Below are 11313 nucleotides of genomic sequence, written 5' to 3'. Positions count from 1 at the left end.
ATAATTAAAATGTAGCCGAAAAACATATTCAATATATGGTAACTCACAACTAATTCTCCTAACAATTCTATATTTCAATTATTTTTGTATAAAATATCCATAAACCATTACTTAACCAGTCCATAAATATAGATTATCTGAAAATACAGGTAAAATAATTAAAATGTAACCCCAGAAAAATAGATTCCTATATTCACAATTGGTAACTCAAAACAAATAACTACGATAAACAAACAACAACAAATAAAATAATTGAAAGGTAACCCAAAAAACATATTCAATATATGGTAACTCAAAATCATTTCTCCTAAATATTTTTGTGAAAGTTGTCCATAAACCATTACTTAACATGTTCATAAATATAGATGATCTAAAAATACATATAAAAATAATTGAAATGTAACCCTTTAAAAACATATTCCTATATCGACAAATGGCAACTCAAAACAAAATAACTACAAGAAACAAACAACCGAAGATAAAAATAATTGAAATGTAACCAAAAAAACATATTCAATAAATGGTAACTCGAAAAGATTTCTCCTAACATAATTCTATATTTCAATTATTTTTGTGAAAGCTTTCCATAACATTACTTAACCAGCCCATAAATATAGATGATCTAAAATTACATATAAAAATAATTGAAATGTAACTCCAGAAAACATATTCTTATATTGACAAATGGTAACTCAAAACAAACAAGTACAACAAACAAACAACAAATCAAAATAATCGAAATATAACCCAAAAAACATATTCAATAAATGGTAACTCAAATCCAGTTCTCCTAACATAATTCTATATTTCAATTATTTTTGTGAAAAATTTCCATAAACCATTACTTAACCCATCCATAAATATAGATGATTTCAAAATACAAATAAAAATAATTGAAATGTAAACCTATTTTGACAAATGATGACACAACAAATAATAGCAACACAGATAAAATAATTGAAATGTAACTCAAAAAAACATATTCAAAAACAAATAATTGCAACAAATAAAAATAATTGAAATGTAACCCAAAAAACATATTCAATAAATGGTAACTCAAATCCAGTTCTCCTAACATAATTCTATATTTCAATTATTTTTGTGAAAATTTTCCATAAACTATTACTTAACATGTCCATAAATGATCTAAAAATACAAATAAAGATAATTAAACTGTAACCCGAAAAACATATTCTTATATTAACAAATGATAACTCAAAACAAATAATTACATCATCAGGGTTAGATGTTAGATAAAAAATAATTGAAATGTAACCCAAAAAGCATATTCAATATATGTAACTCAAAACCAGTTCTCCTAACCAATTACGGCACCAAACAAACCGCAAGCAAAATAATTTTTCATATTTCAAAAGTACATTGGATAAAAAAATAAAATAAAAGATATCAATGTAAGCTGGCAAGGTATTCCACCATTTTGCATAACTCATCAATAGGAATGGTCATGGCAGTTGCAATTTCGCTCATCCTTTGGCTGTTGAGATCCAGAAAAGACTCAATCAAATTGCCATCCAGCAACTGTTTCACATTTCTTGTGTCACCAGTGTTGAATGACCTCCACTGCTCATGGTTTAAGCCTCCTACTCCTCTTATTACGTTCACAAGATGCATTTGCAGCTTTTGAAGAATTTGATATTGCTCCTCTAGAAGTGATGCAATAAGACCAATCATACCATTAGTTGTTCCAAATATTACTATAGGAATGGTATTCCCATACAAGGGCAAGGGCTGAGCTAAAGATGCACGCCTGAATTGGTTAACAAGAGCTCCAAGATGGTATTCACCTTCAAGTTTCAATTTTCTTTCCTCTTCCGAATCAATTGCAGCATCGTTCTTTTTCTTCACCACAAAAATGTCGAAATCTTTCTGATCTGTACCAACGTACGTATCATCATCCAGAAATTCTACAACAGTCATGTAGTTTGCACTATAATCGTGAGCCTTCCCTTCTAATATGCCTCCCCTCTCATCAATATTCTTGTATACCAACAAATACATAGATTGTACACAATCACCAACTAAGATAAAATCCCCACGAGTTTTTACACAGAGTGCAAGCACATGCCCGGGATGTCCACATTCAAACTCCAGCTCCCTGGAAACATCATCACGGATCATCCATTTGTACAAGTCAATCTTTTCGTTGATTCCTGCAACTAATTTTTGTTGAAATCGTAATTTCAACGCAGCTGCCAGAAACCGGTCAACAAACTCGCCGGAAAGCTCTCGGGTCACATTCCGGCAAAAGGGATTTTCCGATGATCGAACCCGAGAAATTTTAGAGCTGACACGTGGTTCACCCCTGACGTAACGCAACGTAAGAATCTCGGGTGTTAATGTTCAGCATATGTTGGCCTTCCGATATTTTTCTCCACCGTCGGATTTACTCCATCGCTCTCCACCGTTGATAAACCAAAGCTGCGTACGAGGTGCATTTAAAGGTTTGCGTGGATTAAGTCTTTGAGTTTGACCGCCATGGAAGAAATGTCTTGGAATTTAATGGTGGTACGAAGATTTTGGTGGCCCCTTTTAATATGAGTATGGGCACGTTTTAATACATATGTTTATATATGTTTCTTATATACGGCATGTATTAATGTTCGTAAAAATATGTTGTAATTTTGTTTTAATTGCGTTGACCATTTTTGTAATGAAACATATAACATATGCTCGTGTTTTTTTTTGATGGCATATGGGAGATATGTAAGTGTTCGCAGCAGCGAGAGAGAACCAGGATGTATGCACAGTAGTGCACAAATGTATTTGGTAATGTTTTGTGAGGCATTGTAAAACAGAGAAATAGCAAAAACCATGTGTGGTTTTGCACAGCAGTGCATAAAGGAAATGGTGAAGCGATTTTTGTAAGCCTGTGTAAATTTCTTTTACAGCAGTAAACATATGTAAATTTTTAAATTACAGCAGTAAAGTTTTTGTTACAGCAGTGAATGTAAAAGGGGATTTACAGTAGTAAACCCAGTTCAGTAAATTCTCAGAAATGTTTTTTTATGGTGGTGAATTACTCTGTTTCTCTGTGAATTTTTTTTTAAGCTCCTCTGTGCACAAAAAGATCCTGTGGAGGTAAAACAGAGCATTGCCTCTGTGTGAGTGAATCTTGGTTTTTGGTATTTTCCCATCAAAAATACCCAACAGTGGTATCAGAGCAGGCTTAGGCTCTTTAAAGAAGTTAAAGAAGCTGAATGGAGAAGGTTGTTGCTGTAGCAAAACCTCTCAGGCAGACAGAAGACTCAGACAACGAAGGATTCAGGTATTTGTCAAAAAGTTTTTTTTGTGTTGCTGAAGAAGCAGTCAGTTTTTTTTTAAATACACAGTCAAGGAATGGCCAGCACAAGCACTGGTATGGGTATGTTTAATGCCCAGCTCCCACAGTTTAATGGGAAGAACTATGACTACTGGTCAATAACTATGAGAGCCCTGTTTGCCTCTCAAGATTTATGGGAAATAGTTGAACATGGTTTTGAGGAAGTTGCAGATGAAAATGAGTTCAATGCACTAACTCAGGGAGAGAAGGATCAGCTGAAGAGCAATAGGAAGAAGGATGCAAAGGCCATTTTATTGTTGCATCTAGCAGTAGACCAGAGTATATTTCCAAGGATAGCAGCAGCTAAAACATCAAATGAAGCATGGCAAACCCTCAAGACAGCCTATCAAGGCATGGAGAGAGTGAAGACAGCAAAAATACAATTGCTGAGAAAGGATTTTGAAAACTTGAACATGAAGGAGTCAGACAACATTGAATCATTCTTCACTCATGTGATTGGTGTAATCACACAAATGAGAACTCATGGAGAAACAATTGAAGATAGAAGAATAGTGGAGAAAATATTGAGGGTCTTACCCTCAAGGTTTGATGCCATAGTCACCACCATTGAAGAGACAAAGGATCTCTCAAACTATTCAGTTGATGAGCTACATGCATCACTGATAACACATGAGCAGAGGTTGAGTAGGAATGAAAACTCATCTCTTGAGCAAGCCTTCAAGACCCAGATGTCCTTTGGAAGAGGAAGAGGTCAAGGAAGAGGAAACCGAAGAGGAAGAGGCAGAAGCCAGAACAGAGGTGGAAGGAATAGCCCATCAAATGCACAAGGAAGAGGCAGCAATCCAAATCAGAACCAAGGTCAAGGCAGCAGCCAACAAGGAGGACAACATCATGCTCAAGGACAAAGGTATGATAAATCTAATGTTCAATGCTATTATTGCAAAAGTATGGACATTATGCAAGTGATTGTAGAAAGAAACAACATGATATGAACAGCAGACAAAATGCAAATGTTACAAGAGAAAACAACAGTCAAGAAAATGTCATGTTAGCTTGTAACATGGCTGAAACACATAGTGAGGACATATGGTTTTTAGACTCAGGTTGCAGCAACCATATGACAGGGAATATAGCCCTCTTTTCAGCCTTAAATTAGAATTTGAAATCAGAGGTCACACTAGGAACTGATTGTAAAGTGTCTGTTATGAGAAAAGGGGAAGTAAAAATATTTACAAAACAAGGAGAAAGGAAAACCATAGCAGATGTCTACTATGTCCCCAGAATGAGATGTAACCTATTGAGTGTTGGACAGCTTATCCAAAAGGGCTACAATGTTTACTTTGTAAATGATGTGTGCACCATCATGGACATACCACCCAGCAAAAGATGCATTGCTGAAGTGAAGATGACAAGGAACAGGATGTTCCCTCTCCGGATCAGGGCAGACTTGAAGAACAAAAGGGAAATGGCAACAGTTACCCAAGAGGCCTTCCAAAGCGTGCCAAAGGATGAGAACTGGTTATGGCACTTGAGATTCGGGCATCTAAATTTTGGAGGTCTAAACTTATTGAGCAGAAAAGGAATGGTAAAGGGATTACCATTGATAGAGAAACCAGACAGCCTATGTGAAGGCTGCATTTTGGGAAAACAACATAGAGAAAGTTTTCCATCAGGGAAGAGCATAAGGGCAAAGACACCCTTAGAGATTATCCACTCAGATTTGTGTGGACCAATGCAAGCTCCATCATTAGCTGGCAGCCTATATTTCTTGACATTCATTGATGATTTTACTAGAAATACTTGGATATATTTCCTCAAAAACAAAAGTGAAGTGTTTGAGAAATTCCAAAACTTTAAGGCATTTGTGGAGAACCAAAGCGGGCTGCATATAAAAGTTTTGAGAACTGATAGAGGAGGTGAGTATATCTCTAAGGAATTCCTAAGATTTTGTAGAGAAAATGGAATTCATAAACAATTCACAGCAAGGTACACTCCGCAGCAAAATGGAGTTGCTGAAAGGAAGAACAGGACCATCATGGATATGGCAAGGAGCATGCTGAAGGCAAAGCATTTGCCAAATGAGTATTGGGTTGAAGCTGTACATTGTGCAGTTTATATATTGAACAGGTGTCCTACAAAAGCAGTCTTGAACAAAGTGCCAGAAGAAGCATGGAGTGGGAGAAAGCAAGGAGTCACCCACATGAGAGTTTTTGGGTGTGTGGCCTATGCACACATACCAGATCAGCTAAGGAGGAAGTTGGATAGCAAAGGGGAGAAATGCATCTTCATTGGATACAATGATGAATCCAAAGCCTATAGGCTGTACATTCCATCTACCAAGAAGTTCTTTGTGAGCAGGGATGTTCAATTCATTGAAGAAGAAGCTTGGGATGGAAGCATAGAGAAAACAGTGAATGTCAAGAACTGTTTGTCTCATGATGAAGATGAAGAGGAGGTGGCTGAAATGAATCCCCAAACAGCAGCGCCAACACAAGGACAACAAGGGACACCATTGAGGATAAATGAAAGTGCTTCTCCAAGCACACCACAAGGAGGAAATTCAAGTGCATCTTCAAGCACTTGCACACCAAGTGAAAGAGGTAAGAAATTTAGAAATCTAAGTGACATTTATGATGAAGGAATGAATTCCTTATTTTCCTTGTATTGTCATGTTGATGATCCTATTCATTTCGAAGATGCAATTAAAGATAAGAAATGGATAGAAGCTATGGATGAGGAGATGAATGCCATAGAGAGAAACAAAGCATGGGATTTGGTTGAGTTACCAAAAGGCAAAGAAGTCATTGGTGTGAAATGGGTCTATAAGACCAAGAGCAATGCTGAAGGCAAGATAGAAAGGCACAAGGCAAGGCTGGTTGTCAAAGGGTACAAGCAGCAGTATGGGAGAGATTATGAGGAGACTTTCGCACCGGTTGCAAGAATGGAAACAGTGAGAGCACTGTTGTCCATAGCAGCACAAAACAAATGGAAAGTCTACCAAATGGATGTGAAATCAGCATTCCTAAATGGAGTGTTAATGGAAGAGGTCTATGTGGAACAACCTCTCGGATATGAGAAGAAAGGTGAAGAGCACAAAGTGTGCAAATTGAAGAAAGCTCTTTATGGGCTGAAGCAAGCGCCAAGAGCATGGTACAGCAGGATAGATTCTTATCTATTGGATAATGAATTGGACAAATGTGAAGGAGAACCCACAGTCTACATCAAGGAAAAGGATGGTAAATTTTTAATTGTTGTCTTGTATGTAGATGATGTTATTTTCACTGGAAATGATATTTATCTTATTGAGAATTTTAAATCAGTCATGAAGGATGAATTTGAAATGACTGATATGGGTTTCTTGAGATACTTCTTAGGCATAGAAGTAGAGCAAAATGAAAAAGGAATTTTTATATCTCAAGCAAGATATGTAAATCAAATTTTGAGCAGATTTAAGATGGAAGAATGCAAGGCAGCAATCACTCCCACAGTGATGGGATTAAAACTCAGCAGAGAGGACAGCAGCAAGTATTTTGATCCTAGCTTGTACAAAAGCATTGTGGGCAGCCTTATGTATTTAACAACAACTAGGCCTGATTTAATGTATGATGTTAGTTTGATTTCCAGATTTATGGAGAGGCCGAAGGAGGCACATTGGCAGGCAGCAAAGAGAATTTTGAGGTATGTCAAAGGTACCAAAATGTTTGGAATTTTATATCATGCCTCAGAACATTCAGATTTGGTTGGATACACTGACAGTGATTGGGCTGGAAGTGTTGATGATCGGAAGAGCACTTCCGGTTATGTTTTTAATATGGGTTCAGGAGCCATTTCATGGGCTTCTAAGAAGCAGTCCATTGTAGCATTGTCTACAGCAGAGGCTGAATATGTGGCAGCTACAGCAGCAGCATGTCAGGCAGTTTGGATGAGAAGAATGTTGAGAAGCTTAGGCCAAGAGCAGGCAAAAGCGACAGTGATCTTTTGTGACAATAGCTCAGCTATTGCATTGTCAAAGAATTTAGTGTTTCATAAGAGAACGAAACACATTGATACAAGGTTTCACTACATCAGAGAATTGGTGAACAATGGAGAAATTGTCCTAGAACATTGCAGGACTCAAGAACAGGTAGCAGACATCTTGACAAAGCCACTGGATCAGAAGAACTTTGAATTTTTGAGAAAGTGTCTGGGTATGACCGAATTCCCAGCTGTTGAAATTAAAGGGGAGTGTTGAAATCTTAATTTCAACGCAGCTGCCAGAAACCGGTCAAAAAACTCGCCGGAGAGCTCTCGGGTCACATTCCGGCAAAAGGGATTTTCCGATGATCGAACCCGAGAAATTTTAGAGCTGACACGTGGTTCACCCCTGACGTAACGCAACGTAAGAATCTCGGGTGTTAATGTTCAGCATATGTTGCCCTTCCGATATTTTTCTCCACCGTCGGATTTACTCCATCGCTCTCCACCGTTGATAAACCAAAGCTGCGTACGAGGTGCATTTAAAGGTTTGCGTGGATTAAGTCTTTGAGTTTGACCGCCGTGGAAGAAATGTCTTGGAATTTAATGGTGGTACGAAGATTTTGGTGGCCCCTTTTAATATGAGTATGGGCACGTTTTAATACATATTTTTATATATGTTTCTTATATACGGCATGTATTAATGTTCGTAAAAATATGTTGTATTTTGTTTTAATTGCGTTGACCATTTTTGTAATGAAACATATAACATATGCTCGTGTTTTTTTTTGATGGCATATGGGAGATATGTAAGTGTTCGCAGCAGCGAGAGAGAACCAGGATGTATGCACAGCAGTGCACAAATGTATTTGGTAATGTTTTGTGAGGCATTGTAAAACAGAGAAATAGCAAAAACCATGTGTGGTTTTGCACAGCAGTGCATAAAGGAAATGGTGAAGCGATTTTTGTAAGCCTGTGTAAATTTCTTTTACAGCAGTAAACATATGTAAATTTTTAAATTACAGCAGTAAAGTTTTTGTTACAGCAGTGAATGTAAAAGGGGATTTACAGCAGTAAACCCAGTTCAGTAAATTCTCAGAAATGTTTTTTTATGGTGGTGAATTACTCTGTTTCTCTGTGAAATTTTTTTTAAGCTCCTCTGTGCACAAAAAGATCCTGTGGAGGTAAAACAGAGCATTGCCTCTGTGTGAGTGAATCTTGGTTTTTGGTATTTTCCCATCAAAAATACCCAACAATTTTCCATTAAAAGCATTGAGATTGTATACAGCTCCCTTTGTCTCCTTCTCTGTAACCAGACGCAGTTGTCTGTTTCCAACCGAAAAGACCAAAATTCGGCCCTTCTTAATAAATATAGTTTCTTGATCAGGATACCGATAAGCTGTCCCAACACAACAATAGACAGTGTTATGATCATCTGTAAATGAGCAACTGAGGATTGAACAACCTTCTTCATACATATCCAGTGGATATGATGAAATATTTTCAAATGTCTTTTCATCTAAGAGACGAATGAAGTGTTTTTGCATTTCATCATAACCATACTTCATGCTGCAGATGGCAAATGTTCCAGACTTGTCTTGATAGCAAATACGATATGGGTGTTCCTCGAGATGAACTGATGAGATGTAAATATTCTGAATATTATCGATTGAACCAAAAGAAAGCATGTCTTCCTTTACAACCACAATGCTGTTAGGGAAAGATTTTGAATGGAAAGAACACATATGATTAACTTCTCCCACACTCACATTACTATACGCCAACCTCAGGTTACTACTGCAAATAACTGGCCCTGTCACCTAACGCTAACACATGCGTTGCATTCTCATGACGAAAAGTCCTCAGATTTATTCCTTTGGTACCCAAGGAAATCTTTTTCTTTTCCCCGTCAGAAAGCTCCCCACTGCTCACATTCAATGTTAGGTTATATAAGTGCCCATCCCCAAGCCCACACAGCAAGTATGAAATCCCTTCAAATTTAAAAAATAAAACAGACCGGGTAACAACATTCTCGGCAAATTGGAGACTTTGAAGGAGTTTCAGATCAGAAAGAGAATAAATTCTGATACTTTGGTATTTCCATAGTCCAACAGCTGCCAATTCACTCCGTTTACTATCCTGACCAATAGGAGTTATGTCCATGCAAGATACATCATACTCAATCTTTTTATGTCCCTTCAGTGTTAGGGATCCCTCTCCAATTTCCAAGTAGACAATATTACACCCTCGAGTGGCCAACAAAACCTGGGTAGCACTACCTGTGGCTACTGTTATAGACAATCCTGTGGCAGTGGGGGCTCTCCATTCAGACAATAGCTGTCCAGAAGACGCACTCATTAATCTCACAGAACTTGCTGTTACCTGAACAAGCTGGTCATGAATAGCATCTTGACAGAATAAGGAAGGAGCATGAAGGACAAATCCTTGTATTTCATGTGTTTCTTCTAGCTCATCATTTGAGTTAATGGCAAGTACACGAGTCTCACCAAGAAAGCTCAGCACCAAATAAGTGTCGAAATCGTCACGAGTCGAAGAAGCTCGTAATGGCCACATTCCCTTTACATCTGCAAACTCTGCAGCTGCATGCTCGTTGATTCGTATGCCACTCCTGAGAATGCGAAGGCAGCCATGGTTGAATCCTGCAGAACAAGTCACGACGTGTTCTTGTCCACCATGATCAACAACACAAAAGTCCACGATTGGACCAAGGTTAACATATGTTTCCACAACTGAAAATCCCACTGATCCATATATAGAATCCGGGGGAAGATGCAGTTTGACAAGTTGTGAATCTCCTTCATCAGACCCAATGTACACAAATCCATTCTCTAAATAACAGATTGTTGAAGCAACAGATGTGTCACCTGGCAGATCTATATTGAGACCAGTAACCGTTCCCTTTTCATGAATGAGAGAAAGCAAGTGAAGGTGACCCATGTGGTCACCGAGCAAATATTGAGAATCATGGACTTTGGCATAAGCCTGAATGATAGTCATTGAGTTGGGTGTGGGAACAGCTTTGAATACTACAGAGGGAGAGGGACTGAAATAAGCAATGGTCTTCTCACCAATAATAATAACACCTCCAAAAGGCATGGGAACAGGTATTAACATACGGGCACCATGGTCTAAATTGGGCACAGACCAGGGCATCTCCTTAAAATCCCTGCCTTTTACATCCACCTCATATGTTCTTACTTGCAGTTCATCACCATTCATACAACTGAGTTGTTGTTGGTATAGCACAGCAATTGTGGGCTTTGAACAACCATACAAGAACTTGATATCCACAACTTCAACAGTTCTGTCCAACATGATATTGACAGCGTGTGTAACTCCTGCAACACCATCATATGCTATAATTCTAAATACGCCATCATAGAGGTGGAGTCCAATGACTCGACAATCCGGATCAACCATACCAATCTCATGTCCAATCTTGACAGGGATCGCATCAAGATCCCAGACATTTGCGACAGCCCTGGTAATAAGCTCACGGCCCCCGTTATTATTCCACTGAACAACACTCAACTTGTATTCTTCTATGGAAATAACAAGAGAATCCTGCTGCTCCCCAGCAGGTCGGAACAGTTCAAGCACTGCGATTCGGCCATAGATTGGTACTTGTAGAACTTTTTGTAAACCCTGAGAGGAGAGAGAATGGATCTCAATCCAGGTGCTTTTTGCAATGATGAGATTAATGTCGCGAGGACCAGTAAAGTTTCCCACGCAAAAATGAGTCACAGCAGTGGGCTTATGGACACTTACAACGTAGTTCCACATATTCATATTCTACCCCTTGAAAAGAGCTAGCCTCGGGTTAACGGCAACAAGTGCTTCTGCTCTCCTAATTCGGCAGCAACAAACTAGTGAACTCTGAGAAAGAAAATTCTCCTTCCGCCGCAACAAACCAGTGAACCTCAAGAAAGGAAGTTTTCTTCCACGACAATAAACCAGTGAACTCCAAGAACCACAAACCCTTTAGATATATATATATATATATATATATATATATATATATATATATATATATATAT

The 11313-nt window shown here is 38.1% G+C and overlaps 1 protein-coding gene across 1 annotated transcript; it reads right to left on the bottom strand.

Annotated features, from left to right (window-relative positions):
* Nucleotides 1-1407: 1407 nt before the first annotated feature.
* LOC149146990 (DNA damage-binding protein 1-like) lies at nucleotides 1408-11065 on the bottom strand. The gene is given in 5 exon segments (XM_089441553.1): nucleotides 1408-2177; nucleotides 8505-9067; nucleotides 9069-10580; nucleotides 10613-10614; nucleotides 10754-11065. Coding segments are annotated over 5 exon segments (3159 nt in total).
* Nucleotides 11066-11313: the final 248 nt, after the last annotated feature.

This window comes from Pinus tabuliformis, chromosome 9 (assembly GCF_031772625.1).
Source record: "Pinus tabuliformis cultivar Carrire ecotype Pingquan chromosome 9, CPIR1, whole genome shotgun sequence".
Classification (NCBI taxonomy): Eukaryota; Viridiplantae; Streptophyta; class Pinopsida; order Pinales; family Pinaceae; genus Pinus; species Pinus tabuliformis.
The sequence above is the reverse complement of the archived record's forward strand: the minus strand, read 5'-3'. Positions and strand labels throughout refer to the sequence as shown.